Raw genomic sequence first — 20406 nt, 5'->3', positions numbered from 1 at the left:
AACTATTGATTTTAGATTTTTTTAAAAAGTATTCATTTGAGAGAGAGAGAGTGCAAGAGCAGAGGGAGTGTCAGCAAGAGACAGAGAAGCAGGCTCCCCACTGAGAAGGGAGATCAGTGTGAAGCTTGATTCCAGGAACCTGGGATCAAGTTTCCTGAGCCAACACAGCCTGTTAACAGATTGAGCTACCCAAGCACTCTGATTATTATTACTATTTTAAGTTGCAGTGTCTCCTGAATATATCACAGATAGTGAATTAATGAGAACTTGGTTTTTTATACTTTATGTGTGTCTATCTTTAGGGAAAACTAAATTAATGCCCCATGGAATATAATAACCAAACTTCTATAGATTTCTTCTTATCGGGGTTGTTTCCACCATCAAGAATTGGATTGTTCTTCTTCATTCTCATTGTTCTAATTTTCCTAATGGCTCTTTTTGGCAACCTGTCCATGATCATCCTCATCCTTGTGGATACCCATCTCCACACACCAATGTATTATCTACTTAGCCAGCTCTCCCTCATGGACCTGAACTACATCTCCACTATTGTCCCCAAGATGGCTTTTGATTATCTCTTTAGGAACAAGACTATTTCTTTCATTGGGTGTGGGGTTCAGAGCTTCTTCTTCTTGACTTTAGCGGGTGGAGAGGGATTATTGTTGGCCTCGATGGCCTATGATCGCTATGTGGCTATTTGCTTTCCTCTCCACTATCCCACTCATATGAGTAAAAGAATATGTGCTTTGATGATAATAGGATCTTGGATAATGGGCTCAATCAACTCCTGTGCCCACACTGTATATGCCCTCCATATACCTTACTGCCGATCCAGGACTATCAACCATTTTTTCTGTGATGTCCCTGCCATGTTGACTCTGGCCTGCATGGATACATGGGTCTATGAGTACACAGTGTTTGTAAGCACCACACTCTTGATTGTGTTTCCTTTCATTGGCATTGCATGTTCCTATGGACGTGTTCTATTTGCCATCTGTTGCATGCAGTCAACAGAAGGGAGGAAGAAGGCTTATTCGACCTGCAGTACCCACCTAACTGTGGTGACTTTCTACTATGCACCCTTTGCTTACACTTATTTACGTCCAAGATCCCTCCGATCTCCAACAGAAGACAAGGCCTTGGCTGTCTTCTACACCATCCTGACCCCGATGCTCAACCCCATTATTTACAGCCTGAGAAACAAGGAGGTGATAGGTGCCTTGAGAAGACTAATTCAGAGGATGTGCTCTATAAAAATGTCGAGTAAGTCCTCGTTAGTCCTGTGGCCTCAGAAGTAGATTACTTGCACCTTGTATATTCTTTAACAATATTATTCCAGGATAGAAGGCAGAGACCGAAATAATTTAGAAGATTAAAATAATTGAGATTTGATAAAATATATATGCTTCATCACTCTTTTTGTTTCCTTTGTGATAATTTTTCAACTAAGGAAAATGTCATTATTTCTTCCTAACTTTTGGGTAACAAGGTTTTGCTAAGGGACGCCTGGGTGGCTCAGTTGCTTAAGTGGCTGCCTTTGGCTCAGATCAAGATCCCAGCATCCTGGGATTGAGTTCCATATCGGGCTGCTTGCTCAGCGGAGAGCCTGCTTCTCACTCTGCCTCTGCTGCCACTCTGCCTGCCTGTGCTCACTCTCTCTGACAAATAAATAAATAAAATCTTTTAAAAATTAAGGTTTTGCTAATATGTAGAAGTTATAATGGAAACAATCCAGCTTGATGGTATTATCCAGTGTATTACTTCTAGTATACTCAGTATGTATCCTCAAAATATTGAAAAGAGATCAAAGGAACAATACATGTTATACCATTGCCAGGTTTCTATAAAGAAAAATAATACATCTAGTATCTACTTATCAATATTGATAGATGGTTATTTGTTTTATTTCTATTGAAGTTTACCCTTAAATAGTGGACACTGGCTCTCCTGATTGATATAAAATGATAAACATAGAGATTAAGGATAAAATTCTTCATGAACTTAGAAGTCTTCCCACATTAGAAAGGAAAGGAAATTTATATTTTTTAATGAGAGGGACCCCGGGGGAATCTAGATGAATCATAAGAAAACAACTTATTACAGGTGTACTACAGTATAAATAATTATGATTGAGGTGATGCAAAATGGATTATTAAAGAATAAATACTATTATATAAAAATATTGATGGTGGTTACATACTATATACTTTTGAGAAATCAATCAGAGCCACTTCCAAAGCATTCCTCTAAACACTCAACATTTACATCCTCCAAAGACATTGTTAACATTTTATAAGATAATTTCTGTTATGTATATTTCATTATACATTTTGCATTCTCATAACTCTAGTTAACCAGAATTGGGGGGGTTTGATTTGGGCGAGGTCTTCTGTACTATATATAACTACCACTGTTTAAGGAATAATTCTGTTATTTCTACCTTTTCTGAGGGAAGATATAAACAAGAAAGCTAGAATAAAAATGTAAGAAGCCCTGTATTATCCCAAGCATTACGGTGATTTATGACTGATGCATCAAATTGGAAATAAGTATTTTTCTTCAAAAATAGAAGATCCACATTCTATAACATATATATAAATTTGTATATTTTTATACTAAAACTAAGTGAACCTTTAAAAATTTATAGACTATTAACTAATTATGAGCTTGATTTGGGAATGGCATAAGTATGAATTTTCCTAAAATATATAATGGGAAATATTCTCATCACAAGAAGCTATATGATAATATGGTAATATTTTGGGTGCCTGGGTGGCTCAGTGGGTTAAACCTCTGCCTTTGGCTCAGGTCATGATCCCAGAGTCCTGGGATCGAGACCCACATCAGGCTCTCTGCTCAGCAGGGAGCCTGCTTCCTCCTCTCTCTCTGCCTGCCTTTCTGCCTACTTGTGATCTCTGTCAAATAAATAAATAAATTCTTTAAAAAATATGGTAATATTTTCAAAAGTAAGTATTTGCTTGAGATGGAAGACTTAACGTCTTATCTCATAATATAATTTTCATATCTGCAAAAAGAAGATATTCATTGCATAATTTCAGTTACCAAATGCTCATTAAATATTTACCAGCAAGTTTTTATAATTAAATTAATTTGGGATTCGAAACATAATCATCTAAGGTTCTTAACTAAAGTGAATTCATTTTTTAACAAAAATAAATTCAGTCAAACTTAAGAATAAAATGCTAAAAGAATGAGGGGGTGAGGAGCTAAGATGGCACTGTAAGAGGACCCTAAGGTCATCTCAGTCTTTGAACACAACTAGGTACCTATCAAATCATTCTGAATACACTAGAAATTGACTTGAGGACTGACAGAGCAAACTCCACAAATAGAAGTAGAGGCCACATTGAGTGGGGAGTGCAGTGGTTTGGGGGAGAAATGAATCATGAGTGCTAAGCAAGGGAGGAAGCCCTGGTCAGAGAGAAAAGAGAGAGAGAAATATTCAAGGAGAAGACTTCCTCAAAGCCATTGGTTGGGGAAAGGAGAGGAGCTGAGTTTTTGCAACCAGTTAGGGTTTGAAGACTAGAGTTTAAAGGTCTGTGAACTTTTCTGAGATAGAGCCATGCAGGTGCTACCCTATTCATGAAGAGAAGGCAGGCAAACAGTCAGAGGCAGAGAGAAAGATCTGAGGACCACATGGGGCACATTGGGGAAGATTATTCATTCTTGGACCATGTTCATGGAAGGTAACTTTCATAGAGACACCACTCTGGGGACAAAGGAGCCAGTAGGCACCATTTTCCTTCCCTGAACCTCAGCATAAATGCAGAGTCACCTGACCAGGGAAGCTCCACCCCAAAACTGGATGCTAAGCCTGTTAGCTCCAAATCTCATGTCCTTGCTGTCTGGCACAACTGAACTTCTAAGTCAAACCTGACTCAATCCCAACATAGGGAGACCCACTCCCAGAAAACCACTGCAGGTCTCTACTCACATTCTATTCCTAACGCCTGGAGTTTTGTTTGTTGCTTGTTTGTTTTCTTTTGTTTTGTTTTAATTTATTTTATTTAGAGAGGGAGAGAAAAAGAGAGAGAGAGATAATGCAAGGGGAGGGGCAGAGGGAGAGGGAGAAACAGCCACTGTGCAGAGAGCTCAATGCAGGGCTCAGTCTCAAGATCTGGAGATCATGACCCTAGCCAAAATTAGGAGTCAGAGGATTAATTGTTTGAACCACCCAGATGCCCACAAATCCTCCATTTTTAAAAGTCAGCATGCAGGGCGCCTGGGTGGCTCAGTGGGTTAAAGCCTCTGCCTTCGGCTCAGGTCATGATCTCGGAATCCTGGGATCGAGCCCCACATTGGGCTCTCTGCTCAGCGGGGAGCCTGCTTCCCTTCTTCTCTCTCTCTGCTTGCCTCTCTGCCTACTTGTGATCTCTGTCAAATAAAATCTTAAAAAAAAAATTAAAAGTCAGCAAGCTTGGTGAATGGATAAAGAATGGATAAAGAAGATGTGAATATATATATATATGTGAAAAAAAATATATATATATAGTGGGATACTACTCAGCCATCAAGAAATAAAATCTTTTTATTTATGATGCTGTTGATGGAACTAGAGGGTATTATGCTAAGAGAAAAAAGTCAATTAGGGAATGATAATTATATGATCTCACTGATATGTGGAATTTAAGAGTCAAAACAGAGGATCATGGGGGAGAGAAGAAAAATATAACAATATAAAATCAGAGAAAGAGGTAAACTGTAATAGACTTTAAACATAGGAAACAAAATGAGGGTTGCAGAAGGGGAGGTGAGTGGAGGGATGGGGTGCCTGGGTGATGGACATTGAGGAGGCACATGATGTAATGAGTCCTGGGTATTATATAAGACTGATGAATCATTGACCCCTACCTCTGAAACCAATAATATAGTATATGTTAATTAATTGAATTTAAATTTAGAAAAATCAGCAGGCTTGACTGAAATAGAGCCCTGAGAGCACTGTGCCAATCATGGAGAGAAGGGAGATAAATAATCCAGAGTCAGATAGGATGAAAACAGTGACTGAAAAAGTCCTGGGACACACAAGGGAGAGATTATTTACTTTTCTAAGGGTGCTTCCCTGAGAGCATGGAGACCCCTCTCCCAAGGAAAAGGAGATGGCTAGAACAATTTCCTTCCCCAACTCCTGGGGTAGACTACCTGGAGTAAAAAGCATGAGGACTACACTGGCTACCTAACCTGTTTACATAGAGTCTCACACCTCTGCATGCTGGTGATACAGCCCTTCCTGGTCAAAATACCCTTGGTCCCAGTGTGGTAAGCCCCTTCCACACAAAACCAGAAGAACTTGTCCACAGCAAGTCTTCTGACCATAGAGCTCTCCTAGGCTTCAATTCTAATAGTAATAATACCAGGTCTCGTTTAACAAGCAGACCTGATCACACCTAGTTAAATCCCCACACCCTGACCAAAGACCAAACTGTCCACTTCAGGCAAGGACAGCCTCTTCAGATGACTGGCCCAAAGTACACAGCAGCCAAAATGGAGTGCACTCCAATGGAGTGCATGAAGCACACACAAATACACCCCTGAAGCACCAGGCCATGGATACTATAGTTTCTTTATCATAAAGCTATTAACTTCAGGGGCAGGAATAAAACAGGATTTTATAACATGGAGATGAAGACAGAGACATTTACAAAATGCCAAGATAGTGAAATTTATCATAAATGAAATAACACAAGGTCACTGCGAGAAACCTGAGTGAAACTGATATAAGTAATTGGCCTGATGAAGAATTTAAAGTAACAGCCATAAGGGTACTCACTGGGCTTGAGAAAAGAATGGAAGGAAGATCCTTACCACAGAGATAAATTAGTTTAAAAAAAAGTAAGAAAATGAAAGTTGGAGTCCCTGGGTGGCATTATTGGTTAAATGTCCAACTCTTGATTTTCCCTCAGGTCACCATCTCAGGGTCCTGAGATCAAGTCCGTGAAGTTCTTCATAGTCAGAGGGGAATTTGTTTCTCTCTCTTCCTCTAACTTTCTCCCTCCTTGTGTTCTTCCTCTCTAAAATAAATAATTCTTTTAAAACAGAAAGAAATGAAAACTGCAATAATTGAGGTTCAAAACACACTGAATGCAGTGAACTCAAGGATGGAAGAAGCAGAGGAATGAATAAGTGAAATAAAAAATAAAATATTATAAAGTAATGAAGCTTAATAAGAGAGAGAGCGAAGAATTATAGAACTTGAGAATAGTCGTAGGAAACTCAATGGTTCCATCAAGCATAACAACATTCATAATATAGAAGTCTCAGAGGAAAAGACGGAAAAGGGGGCAGAAGTTTACTGAGGAAAGTATAGCTGATAACTTCCTAATTTGATGAAGGAAACAGACATCTAGATCCAGTAGCCACAAAGAACCCCAACAAAAGCAAGAAAAGCAGACCAAACCAACACATGCTATAGTTAAATTTGTGAGCTATAGTGAAAAAGAAAAAAGTGTTAAAAGAACAAAGAAAATAAATCTCAATCTTACAAGGGAAGACACATCGAACTAGCTCTGGATCTCTGAACAGAAACTTGGCAAGCCAGAAGGAAATAACAGGATATATTCATCCTGCTGAATGAGAAAAATCTGTAGACAAAAATACTCTATCCAGGAAGACTGGATTAAATAGAAGGAGTGATAAAGAGTCTCCCAGACACACAAAAACCAAAGGATATTGTAACCACTAAACCAGTCCTACAAGAAATAATACAGAGACCTCTGAGTGGAAAGGCAAGACCAAAAGTGATAAAGACTAGATGGAGAAAACTTGCAGAAAAAAATGACAAAACAAGTAATAAAATGGCATTAAAAACATATCTATGAATAACCACTCTAAATGTAAATGGGTTAAGCACACCAATGAAAAGACAGTGTGTCTTTTCATAAAGTCCATAAAACAAACAAATCAAAACAAAAATATCCATCTATATGTTGCCTACAAAAGGCTCATTTTTAATCTAAAGACACCTGTGGATTGAATGTGAGTGGATGAAAAAATATTTATCATGTAACGGATATTTTAAAAAAGCCACATTTGCAATTCTTATATCAGACAAACTAGATTCTAAGCAAAAGACAATAACAGGAGATGAAGAAGGACACTATCATAATAAAAGTAACTATTCAAGAAGAAGATCTAATAACTGTACATGTTTATACCCCCAACATGGGGACACCCAAATATATAAAACATAAACAAATATAAAGGAACAAATTGATAATAACAAAATAAGGGACATTCACACCCTGCTTATGGACAGATCAGCTAACCAGAAAATAAACGAGGTAAAATGGCATTGAAACACATACAGGACCAGATAGACTTAATAGATATTTGCAGAACATTAGATCCTCAAGCAGCGGAGTACACATTCTTTTCAAATGCATGAGAAATTCTCCAGAAAAGAATACTAGGTCACAAATCAGGCTATAAAAAGTTAAAAAAAAAAGTTAGGATCATACTATGCATATTTTCCAACCACAATGCAATGAAATGTGAAGGCAACCCCACAAAATTTGGAAAGGTCAAAAATACCTGGTGGTTAAACAATATGCTACTAAACAAAGAATAGATCAACCAGGAATTCAAAGAATATATTTAAAAAGTACATAGAATCACATGAAAATGAAAACAATAGTCCAAAAATTTGAGATGCAGCCAAAGTGGCCAGAAGAGGGAATTGTATAGCAATACAGGCTTACCTCAAAAAGCACAAATAACCTCAAATAAACAATCTTTATTTACATTTAAAGGAACTAGGATAAGTACAATAAAGTCTAAATCCAGAAGAAGATGAGAAAGAATAAAAATTAGAACAGAAACAAATTGTTATGAAACTTAAAAAAATATAAAAATTCAATGAAACCAGGTTCTGGTTCCCTGAAAAATTAATCAAATTGATAACTCCTTACCCACACTCATTGAAGAAAGAGAACAAATATGCAAATAAATAAAGTCACAAATGAGACAGAAGAAATAGCGATCAGCATCACCAAAATAAAAGAATATTGGTAACATTACATTAAAAGAATCATTCAAGATGTTCAAGTGAGATTTATTCCTGGGTTTGAAGGGAGGTTTTATATTGACAAATATATAAACATAATGCACCATATTAATAAAAGAAAGTATAAGAAATATAAGATCCTTTAAATAAATGCAGAAAAAACATTTGACAAAACACAACATCCATTCCTGGTGGGAAAATTGAATGGCCATGTGGAGAGGAATGAAACTGGGCCATTTCATACACCATACACAAAGATAAACTGAAAATGGATGAAAGACCTCAATTTGAGACAGGAATCCATCAAAATCTTAGAGAAGAAGGGAGACAACATCTTCTTTGACCTCAGCCACAGCAACTTCTTGCTAGACATATCTACAAAGTCAAGGGAAACCATGCAAAATTGAACTATGGGGACTTCATCAAGATATAAAGATTTTCACAGCAAAGAAAACAGTCAACAAAACTAAAAGGAAATCTACAGAATGAGAGAAGATGTTTGCATATGACATATCAGTTAAAGGGCTAGTATCCAGAATCTATAAAGATCTTCTCAAATTCAACACCCAAAAACAAATAATCCAGTGAAGAAATGGAGAGAAATCATGAACAGACATTTCTCCAAAGACATACAAATGGTGAACAGACATTTGGGAAAATGTTTCATATCACATAGATCAGGGAAAGACAAATCAAAACCACAACGTGATACCACCTTACACCAGTCAGAGTGGCTAAAATGGACAACAAATGTTGGGAAAGATGCAGATAAAGGAGAATGCTCTTACACTGTTGGTAGGAATGTAACCTGGTGCAGCTGCTCTGGAAAACAGTATGGAGGCTCCTCAAAAAGTTTGTAATTCCTCCATCACTGACACTATAACTGAATCAGGGACCAAATATCACTTGTTTTCCTTGGATATGCTACCATCCACTTTATGGGAAAAGTCTTCAGTTGATCTTGGAAGAATCCACAGTGCACTTCAAATAGATTTCTCAAAGCTTCTCTGAAGAGGATCCTGGTTCTCCTCTCTCACTCCCTCTGCTTGTGCTCATTCTCTATTTCTGTCCAATAAATAAAATCTTTAAAAAATAAATTCCAGTTATTTAACACAGAATAATATTACTTTCAGGTACAGAATTTAGTGATTTATCACTTACATAGAATACTAAGTGCTCAACACAACCAGTAACTTCCTGATACCCATCACCTATTTAAAGCATCTCCTTCAATAACTTCCTTCCGGGATTCTACAGTTTGATCTCTATAGTTGAGTCTGTTTTCTGGTATACCTCTCTCTTTCCCCCTCCCTATATTTATCAGTTTTGCTTCTTAAATACCATACGAGTGATTCCATATGATTCCATACCATATGAGTGAAATCATATGGTATTTGTCTTTCTCTGGCTGACTTGTTTTGTTTAGTATAATAGTCCCTCCCTCCACCCATATTGTTGCACATGTAGTGAAATGATGGGACACTTGCATTCCAATGTTCATAGCAGCAATGTCAACAATATCTCAGCTGTGGAAGGAGCCAAGATTTCTTTCAACAGATGAATGGATAAAGAAGATGGGGTTCATATATACAATGGAATATTACTCAGCCATGGAAAAGGCTAAATACATACCATTTTCATCAACATGGATGGAACTGGAAGGGATTATGTGAAATGAAGTAAGTCAAGAAGAGAAAGACAATTCTCATGTGGTTTCACTCATATATGGAATCTAAGAAATACCACAGAAGAACATAGGAAATTGGGGGAACACTGAATAGGAACAAATCAGAGAGGAAGAAATCCCATGAGAGACTCTGGACTCCAGGAAACATGCTGCGGGTTATAGAAGGGAGAGGCTGGGGGGATGAGGTAACCTGAGATAAGTATTAAGGAGGGTATGTTGTGATGAACACTGGGTGTTAAAAAAAAAGTAATGAATTGTTAAACACTACATCAAAAACTACCTACTGTACGTTGGCTAATTGAACATAATAAAAATCCATTAATTAATTAAAGGTAAGAAACCAGTCAAATATAAATAAAAATAGAAGATCCGAAATAATTTTTGAAGAAGATTAATAGGAAAAAATATAAAACACCTTTTTTAATTTTAAGTTTTAATTTTAATTCAAGTTAGTTTACATACAATGTTATATTAATTTTAGTTACAAAGTAAGTAATGAACTACTTCCATACTTCATCCTGTGCTAATTACCCTAAGTGAAGTACTTAAACTCCATCACCTATTTAACCCATCCTCCCGACTGCACTAACAGTAATCATCATTTTGCTTTCTATAATTAGTAGTCCGTTTCTTGATATTTCTTTCTCTCTCTGGTTTTGTTTGCTTTAAAACAAGAATATTAAAATAGCATATACAGATAAGAAAGGGTTTCACAATCAATCGATATTCATCAAATAAATATATGTTGCAATTTTTATGAGGCCCCAATCATTTGTTAGTGTAATAAAATAAAAAGCAAAAAAATAAACATCATATATGTTATTTATTTGCTATGTTGTAAGTGTATACGATTCATCAGCTTGATAAGAAAATAAAAAAATGAAAAATAATCATTTCGTGGACCCATTACTTTTTTGTGAAATTATATCAATACAAACATTTCATAGAAATGGGGAACACTACACAGAAAAACATGTATAGATGTATAAATAAATAAATATATTTTTCATAGAGACTTGTATAACAGTTAAGATGTATATTTTTTCCCATTTTATTTATTTTTTCAGCATAACAGTATTCATTCTTTTTGCACAACACCCAGTGCTCCATGCAAAACGTGCCCTCCCCATTACCCACCACCTGTTCCCCCAACCTCCCACCCCTGACCCTTCAAAACCCTCAGGTTGTTTTTCAGAGTCCATAGTCTCTTATGGTTCGCCTCCCCTTCCAAATTTTTTTTTTAATAAACATATAATGTATTTTTATTCCCAGGGGTACAGGTCTGTGAATCGCCAGGTTTACACACTTCACAGCACTTACGATAGCACTTACCCTCCCCAATGTCCATAGCCCCATCCCCCTCTACCAATCCCACCTCCCCCCAGCAACCCCCAGTTTGTTTTGTGAGATTAAGAGTCATTTATGGTTTGTCTCCCTCCCAATCCCATCTTGCTTCATTTATTCTTCTCCTATCTCCCTACCCCCCCGTGTTGCTTCTCCATGTCCTCATATCAGGGAGATCATATGATAGTTGTCTTTCTCCGATTGACTTATTTCACTAAGCATGATACGCTCTAGTTCCATCCATGTCATCGCAAATGGCATGATTTCATTTCTTTTGATGGCTGCATAGTATTCCATTGTGTATATATACCACATCTTCTTAAGATGTATATTTTTAACAGAAGTAAAACTTAATGTAGTTTTTATTTTTATTTTTTATAAGTCCAAAATAGGATCTTTACTTTTTAAAATTTCTTTTCGGCATAACAGTGTTCATTGTTTTTGCACCACACCCTGTGCTCCATGCAACATGTGCCCTCACTAATACCACCTCATTCCCCTAACCTCCCAGCCCCAGCCCCTTCTAGACCCTCAGGTTGTTTTTCAGAGTCCATAGACTCTCATGGTTCACTTCCCCTTCCAATTTCCCACAACCACTTTCTCCTCTCCATCTCCGCATGTCCTCCATGTTATATGATATGCTCCACAAATAAGTGAAACCATATGATAATTGACTCTCTCTGCTTGACTTATTTCACTCAGCATAATCTCTTCCAGTCCCGTCCATGTTGATACAAAAGTTAGGTATTCATCTTTTCTAATAGAGGCATAATACTCCATAGAGTATACGGACCACATCTTCCTTATCCATTCATCCGTTGAAGGGCATCTTGGTTCTTTCCACAGTTTGGCGACCGTGGCCATTCTGAAATAAACATTGGGGTACAGATGGCCCTTCTTTTCACTGCATCTGTATCTTTGGGGTAAATACCCAGCAGTGCAATTGCAGGGTCATAGGGAAGCTCTATTCTTAATTTCTTCAGGAATCTCCACACTGTTCTCCAAAGTGGCTGCACCAACTTGCATTCCCACCAACAGTGTAAGAGGGTTCCCCTTTCTCCACAACCTCTCCAACACACGTTGTTTCCTCTCTTGCTAATTTTGGCCATTCTAAACGGTGTGATGTGGTATCTCAATGTGGTTTTAATTTGAATCATACTGATAGCAAGTGATGATGAACATTTTTTCATGTGTCTGATAGCCATTTGTATGTCTTCATTGGAGAAGTGTCTGTTCATATCTTCTGCCCATTTTTTGGCATGATTATCTGTTTTGTGTGTGTTGAGTTTGAGGAGTTCTTTATAGATCTTGGATATCAACTTTTGTCTGTACTGTCATTTGCAAATATCTTCTCCCATTCCGTGGGTTGCCTCTTTGTTTTGTAGACTCTTCCCTTTGTCGTGCAGAAGTTTTTGATCTTGAGGAAGTCCCAAAGGTTTATTTTTGCTTTTGTTTCCTTTGCCTTTGGAGACATATCTTGAAACAAGTTGCTGTGGCTGATATAAAAGAGGATACTGTCTATGTTCTCCTCTAGGATTCTGATGGATTCCTGTCTCACATTCAGGTCTTTTATCCATTTCGAGTTTATCTTTGTGTACAGTGTAAGAGAATGGTCTAGTTTCATTCTTCTACATATAGTTGTCCAGTTTTCCCATCACCATTGTTTGAAGAGACTGTTTTTATCCACTATATATTTTTTCTGCTTTTGTTGAGTATTAGTTGAACATAGAGTTGAGGGTCCATATCTGGGCTCTCTACTCTGTTCCACTGGTCTATGTGACTTTTTTTATGCCAGTACCATGCTGTATTGGTGATCACAGCTTTGTAGTAAATCTTGAAATCAGGTAATGGATGCCGCCAGTTTTACTTTTGTTTTTCAACATTTCTTTAGCAATTCAGGGTATCTTCTGATTCCATACAAATTTTTGGATTATTTGCTCCAGCTCTTTGAAAAATACCGGTAGAATTTTGATTGGAATGACATTAAAAGTATATATTTCTGTAGACAGTATAGACATTTTAACAATGTTTATTCTTCCAATCCAAGAGCATGGAATGGTCTTCCATCTTTTTGTGTCTTCTTCAATTTCTTTCATGAATGTTCTGTAGTTCCTCAGGTACAGATCCTTTACCTATTTGGTTAGGTTTATTCCCTGGGATCTTATGGTTCTTGGTGCTAGAGTAAATGGAATCAATTCTCTAAATTCCCTTTCTGTATTTTCATTATTAGTGTATAAGAAAGCCACTGATTTCTGTACATTGACTTTGTATCCTTCCACATTACTGAATTGCTGTAGGAGTTCTAGTAATTTTGGGGTGGAGTCTTTTGGGTTTTCCATATAAAGAATCATGTCATCTGTGAAGGGAGGGAGTTTGAATTCTTCATTGCCAATTTGGATACCTTTATCTCTTTGTTGTCTGATTGCTGTTGCTAGGACTCCTAATACTATGTTGAACAAGAGTGGTGAGAGTGGACATCCTTGTCGTGTTCCTGATCTCAACGGGAAGGCTGCAAGCTTTTTCCCATTGAGGATGATATTTGCTGTGGGTCTTTCAATGATAGATTTTATGAAGTTCAGGAATGTTCCCTCTATCCCTATACTTTGAAGCGTTTTCATCAGCAACGGATGCTGTATATTGTCAAATGATTTTTCTGCATCAATTGAGAGGACCATGTGGTTCTTCTCTCTTCTCTTATTGATTTATTCTATCACATTGATTGATTTGGGAATGTTGAACCATCCTTGTAACCCAGGGATGAATCCCACCTGGTCATGGTGGATAAACTTTTTAATGTGCTGTTGGATCCAGTTTGCTAGGATCTTGTTGAGAATCTTAGCGTCCATATTCATCAGTGATATTTGTCTGAAATTCTCCTTTTTGGTAGGGTCTTTGGCTGGTTTGGGGATCAGGGTAATTCTGTCTTCATAAAAAGAGTCTGGAAATTTTCCTTATGCTTCAATTTTTTGAAAAAGCTTTAGGAGAATAGGTTTTATTTCTTCTTTGAAAGTTTGATAGAATTCCCCAGGGAATCCGTCAGGCCCTGGACTCTTGTTTTTTGGGAGGTTTTTGATCACTGATTCAATCTTGTTACTAGATATCAGTCTATTCATGTTGTCCATTTCTTCCTGGTTCAATTTTGGGAGTTTATAGTTTTCCAGGAATGCATCCATTTCATCTGGTTTGCTTAGCTTATGGCATAAAACTCTTGGTAATAATTTATGATGATTTTTTTCTACTTCCTTGGTGCTGGTTGTGATCTCTCCCTTTTCATTCATAATTTTATTAATTTGGGCTTTCTCTCTTTTCTTTTGGATTAGTGTGGCCAAGGGTTTACCGATCTTATTGATCCTTTCAAAAAACCAGCTTCTAGTTTCATTGATACGTTCTACTGTATCTCTGGTTTCTACCTCATTGATGTCTACTCTAATCTTGATTATTTCCCTTCTTATATGTGGAATTGGTTTGATTTGTTATTGGTTCTCCAGCTCCTTAAGGTGTGCAGACTGCTGTTGTACACTGGATTTTTCCATCTATTTTTGAGGGAGGCTTTGATGGCTATGTATTTCCCCCTTAGGACCACTTTGCTGTATCCCATAGATTTTGGACAGAAATGTCTTCATTCTCATTGGTTTCCATGAATTGTTTAAGTTCTTCTTTGATCTCATGGTTGATCCAAGCATTTTTAAGCTAGGTGATCTTTAGATTCCAGGTGTTTCAGTTCCTTCCAAACTTTTCCTTGTGATTGAGCTCCAGTTTCAAAGCATTGTGATCTGAGAATATGCAGGGAATGTCAGTCTTTTGGTATCGGTTGATTCTTGATTTGTGACTCAGTATGTGGTCTACTCTGGATAGGTTCCATGTGTAGTTGAGAAAAATGAGTGTTCTGTTGTTTTAGGGTGGAATGTTCTGTATATATCTAAGAGGTCCATCTCGTCCAATATGTCATTCAATGATCTTGTTTCTTTATTGATTTTCTGCTTCGATGATCTGTCTATTACTGAGAGAGGCGTGTTAAGATCTCCTACTATTAATCTGTTCATGTAAGTATGACTCTTTATCTTGGTTACTAGTTTTCTTATGTAATTGGCTGCTCCCATATTGGGGGCATAGATATTTACAATTGTTAGATCATCTTGGTGGATAGTCCCTTTAAGAATGATGTAGTGTCGGGGAGGAGTCAAGATGGCAGTGAAGTAGCAGCCTGAGACTACATCAGATAGCAGGAGATCAGCTCGGTAGCTTATCTAAACATTGCAAACACCTACAAATCCAACAGGAGAGCGAAGAGAAGAAGAACAGCAACTCTAGAAATAGAAAATCAACCACTTTCTGAAAGGTAGGACTGGCGGAGAAGTGAATCTAAAACGTCGGGAAGATAGACCGCGGGGGGAGGGGCCGGCTCCCGGCAAGCGGCGGAGCAAAGGAGCACAAAATCAGGACTTTTAAAAGTCTGTTCCACTGAGGGACATTGCTCCAGAGGCTAAACCAGGGTGAAGCCCACACGGGGTCAGCATGGCCCCAAGCCCCGCAGGTTCACAGAAGGATCGGGGGTGTCAGAGTGTCGGAGAGCTCGCAGGTATTAGAACGGAGAAGCTGGCTGCAGAGACAGAGCCGAGGACTGAACTCTCAGCTCGGGGTTACCTTGAACTGGTCGCGGGATGGGTGAGCTCGGAGCGCGGCTAGAGGCTGGGGATACGGGAGTGATTGGGTGCTGTCCTCTGGGGGCGCACTGAAGAGTGGGGCCCCAGGCTCTCAGCTCCTCTGGGCCGGAGACTGGGAGGCCGCCATTTTCATTCCCGTCCTCTGGAACTCTACAGAAAGCGTTCAGGGAACAGAAGCTCCCAAAAGCGAACCCAAGCCGATTACTTACTCCGGCTGCCGGTAAGGGCGGTGCAATCCCGCCTCGGGCAAAGACACTTGAGAGTCACTACAACAGGCCCCTCACCCAGAAGATCAAGAAAATATCCAGCCAGGATGAAGTTCATCTATCAAGGAGAAAGCAGGTTCAATTCCTAAGACAGCAGAGCAATTCCAGAGGAGGAGAAAGCAAAGCACGGAACTCATGGCTTTCTCCCCATGATTCTTTAGTCTTGCGGCTACTTCAAATTTTTTTTCTCTTTTTTCAATTTTTATTTCTTTTTTCAATTTTTTTTTCTTTTTTCTTTTTTCTACTTCTGCTAAATTTTTTAAAACTTTTACCCTTTTCTTTTTTAACGTTTTTTGACTAGTTCATCTAAATATATATATTTTTCTTTCTTTTTTATATTTTTTTATTTGTTTTATTTTTTAAATTTTTTTCTTTTTTTTTTCTTCTTTTTTTTTCAGAAGATGTTTTTATCCCCTTCCCCCCCCCCCACAATTTGGGGTCTCTTCTGATTTGGTTACAGCGCATATTTCTGGGGTCTTTGCCACCCTTTTAGTAGTTTATTTGCTCCTTCATATCCTCTTATCTGGACAAAATGACAAGGCGGAAAAAATCACCACAAACAAAAGAACAAGAGACAGTACCGAAGGCTAGGGACCTAATCAACACAGACATGGGTAATATGTCAGATCAAGAGTTCAGAATGACGATTCTGAACATTCTAGCCGGGCTTGAAAAAGGCATGGAAGATATTAGAGAAACCCTCTCTGGAGATATTAAAGCCCTTTCTGGAGAAATTAAAGAACTAAAATCTAACCAAGTTGAAATAAAAAAAGCTATTAATGAGGTGCAATCAAAAATGGAGGCTCTCACTGCTAGGATAAATGAGGCAGAAGAAAGTATTAGTGATATAGAAGACCAAATGACAGAGAATAAAGAAGCCGAACAAAAGAGGGACAAACAGCTACTGGACCATGAGGGGAGAATTCGAGAGATAAGTGACACCATAAGACGAAACAACATTAGAATAATTGGAATTCCAGAAGAAGAAGAAACACAGAGGGGAGCAGAAGGTCTATTGGAGAGAATCATTGGAGAGAATTTCCCTAATATGGCAAAGGGAACAAGCATTAAAATCCAGGAGATGCAGAGAACCCCCCTCAAAGTCAACAAGAATAGGTCCACACCCCGTCACCTAATAGTAAAATTTACAAGTCTTAGTGACAAAGAGAAAATCCTGAATGCAGCCCGAGAAAACAAGTCTGTAACATACAATGGTAAAAATATTGGATTGGCGGCAGACTTATCCACAGAGACCTGGCAGGCCAGAAAGTGCTGGCATGATATATTCAGAGCACTCAACGAGAAAAACATGCAGCCAAGAATACTCTATCCAGCTAGGCTATCATTGAAAATAGAAGGAGAGATCAAAAGCTTCCAGGACAAACAAAAACTGAAAGAATTTGCAAACACCAAACCAGCTCTCCAGGAAATATTGAAAGGGGTCCTCTAAGCAAAGAGAGAGCCTAAAAGGAGTAGATCAGAAAGGTACAGAGACAATATACAGTAACAGTCACCTTACCGGCTAATAATGGCACTAAATTCATATCTCTCCATAGTTACCCTGAATGTTAATGGGCTAAATGCCCCAATCAAAAGACACAGGGTATCAGAATGGATAAAAAAACAAAACCCATCAGTATGTTGCCTACAAGAAACTCATTTTAGATGCGAAGACACCTCCAGATTTAAAGTGAGGGGGTGGAAAACAATTTACCATGCTAATGGGCATCAGAAGAAAGCTGGGGTGGCAATCCTTATATCAGATCAATTAGATTTCAAGCCAAAGACTATAATAAGAGATGAGAAAGGACACTATATCCTACTCAAAGGGTCTGTCCAACAAGAAGATCTAACAATTTTAAATATCTATGCCCCTAACGTGGGAGCAGCCAACTATATCAACCAATTAATAACAAAATCAAAGAAACACATCAATAATAATACAATAATAGTAGGGGACTTGAACACTCCCCTCACTGAAATGGACAGATCATCCAAGCAAAAGATCAACAAGGAAATAAAGGCCTTAAATGACACACTGGCCAGATGGACATCACAGATATATTCAGAACATTTCATCCCAAAGCAACAGAATACACATTCTTCTCTAGTGCACATGGAACCTTCTCCAGAATAGATCACATCCTGGGTCACAAATCAGGTCTCAACCGGTATCAAAAGATTAGGATTATTCCCTGCATATTTTCAGACCACAATGCTCTGAAGCTAGAACTCAATCACAAGAGGAAAGCTGGAAAGAACCCAAATCCATGGAGACTAAACAGCATCCTTCTAAAGAATGAATGGGTCAACCAGGAAATTAAAGAAGAACTGAAAAAATTCATGGAAACAAATGATAATGAAAACACAACAGTTCAAAATCTATGGGACACAGCAAAGGCAGTCCTGAGAGGAAAATATATAGCGGTACAAGCCTTTCTCAAGAAACAAGAAAGGTCTCAAGTACACAACCTAACCCTACACCTAAAGGAGCTGGAGAAAGAACAAGAAAGAAACCCTAAACCCAGCAGGAGAAGAGAAATCATAAAGATCAGAGCAGAAATCAATGAAATAGAAACGAAAAAAAACAATAGAAAAAATCAATGAAACTAGGAGCTTGTTCTTTGAAAGAATCAATAAGATTGATAAACCCCTGGCCAGACTCATCAAAAAGAAAAGAGAAAGGACCCAAATAAATAAAATCATGAATGAAAGAGGAGAGATCACAACTAACACCAAAGAAATACAGACAATTAGAAGAACATACTATGAGCAACTCTACGCCAACAAATTGGACAATCTGGAAGAAATGGATGCATTCCTAGAGACATATAAACTACCACAACTGAACCAGGAAGAAATAGAAAACCTGAACAGGCCCATAACCAGTAAGGAGATTGAAACAGTCATCAAAAATCTCCAAACAAACAAAAGCCCAGGGCCAGACGGCTTCCCAGGGGAATTCTACGAAACATTTAAAGAAGAACTAATTCCTATTCTCCTGAAACTGTTCCAAAAAATAGAAATGGAAGGAAAACTTCCAAACTCATTTCATGAGGCCAGCATCACCTTGATCCCAAAACCAGACAAGGATCCCACCAAAAAAGAGAACTACAGCCCAATATCCTTGATGAACACAGACGCAAAAATTCTCGCCAAAATACTAGCCAATAGGATTCAACAGTACATTAAAAGGATTATCCACCACGATCAAGTGGGATTTATTCCAGGGCTGCAGGGTTGGTTCAACATCCACAAATCAATCAATGTGATACAACACATTAATAAAAGAAAGAACAAGAACCATATGATACTCTCAATAGATGCTGAAAAAGCATTTGACAAAGTACAGCATCCCTTCCTGATCAAAACTCTTCAAAGTGTAGGGATAGAGGGCACATACCTCAATATTATCAAAGCCATCTTTGAAAAACCCACTGCAAATATCATTCTCAATGGAGAAAACCTGAAAGCTTTTCCGTTAAGGTCAGGAACACGGCAGGGATGTCCATTATCACCACTGCTATTCAACATAGTACTAGAAGTCCTAGCCTCAGCAATCAGACAACAAAAAGAAATTAAAGGCATCCAAATTGGTAAAGAAGAAGTCAAACTATCACTCTTCGCAGATGATATGATACTATATGTGGAAAAGCCAAAAGACTCCACTCCAAAACTGCTAGAACTTGTACAGGAATTCAGTAAAGTGTCAGGATATAAAATCAATGCACAGAAATCAGTTGCATTTCTGTACACCAACAACAAGACTGAAGAAAGAGAAATTAAGGAGTCAATCCCATTTACAATTGTACCCAAAACTATAAGATACCTAGGAATAAACCTAACGAAAGAGACTAAGAATCTATACACAGAAAATTATAAAGTACTCATGAAAGAAATTGAGGAAGACACAAAAAAATGGAAAAATGTTCCATGTTCCTGGATTGGAAGAATATATATTGTGAAAATGTCTATGCTACCTAAAGCAATCTACACATTTAATGCAATCCCTATCAAAATACCATCCATTTTTTTCAAAGAAATGGAACAAATAATCCTAAAATTTATATGGAACCAGAAAAGACCTCGAATAGCCAAAGGAATATTGAAAAAGAAAGCCAAAGTTGGTGGCTTCACAATTCCGGACTTCAAGCTCTATTACAAAGCTGTCATCATCAAGACAGCATGGTACTGGCACAAAAACAGACACATAGATCAGTGGAAAAGAATAGAGAGCCCATAAATCGACCCTCAACTCTATGGTCAACTAATCTTCGACAAAGCAGGAAAGAATGTCCAATGGAAAAAAGACAGCCTCTTCAATAAATGGTGCTGGGAAAATTGGACAGCCACATGCAGAAAAATGAAATTGGACCACTTCCTTCCACCACACAAGAAAATAGACTCCAAATGGATGAAGGA

The 20406-nt window shown here is 38.0% G+C and overlaps 1 protein-coding gene across 1 annotated transcript; it reads left to right on the top strand.

Annotated features, from left to right (window-relative positions):
* The first annotated feature begins 323 nt into the window (after nt 1-323).
* On the top strand, nt 324-1298 carry LOC123936320 (olfactory receptor 2L8-like). Its single transcript, XM_045996943.1, has one exon. It carries the CDS (start codon nt 324-326, stop codon nt 1296-1298), a length of 975 nt encoding a protein of 324 aa, XP_045852899.1.
* Nucleotides 1299-20406: the final 19108 nt, after the last annotated feature.

Source organism: Meles meles, unplaced genomic scaffold (assembly GCF_922984935.1).
Source record: "Meles meles unplaced genomic scaffold, mMelMel3.1 paternal haplotype, whole genome shotgun sequence".
Taxonomy (NCBI): domain Eukaryota; kingdom Metazoa; phylum Chordata; class Mammalia; order Carnivora; family Mustelidae; genus Meles; species Meles meles.
The sequence above is the reverse complement of the archived record's forward strand: the minus strand, read 5'-3'. Positions and strand labels throughout refer to the sequence as shown.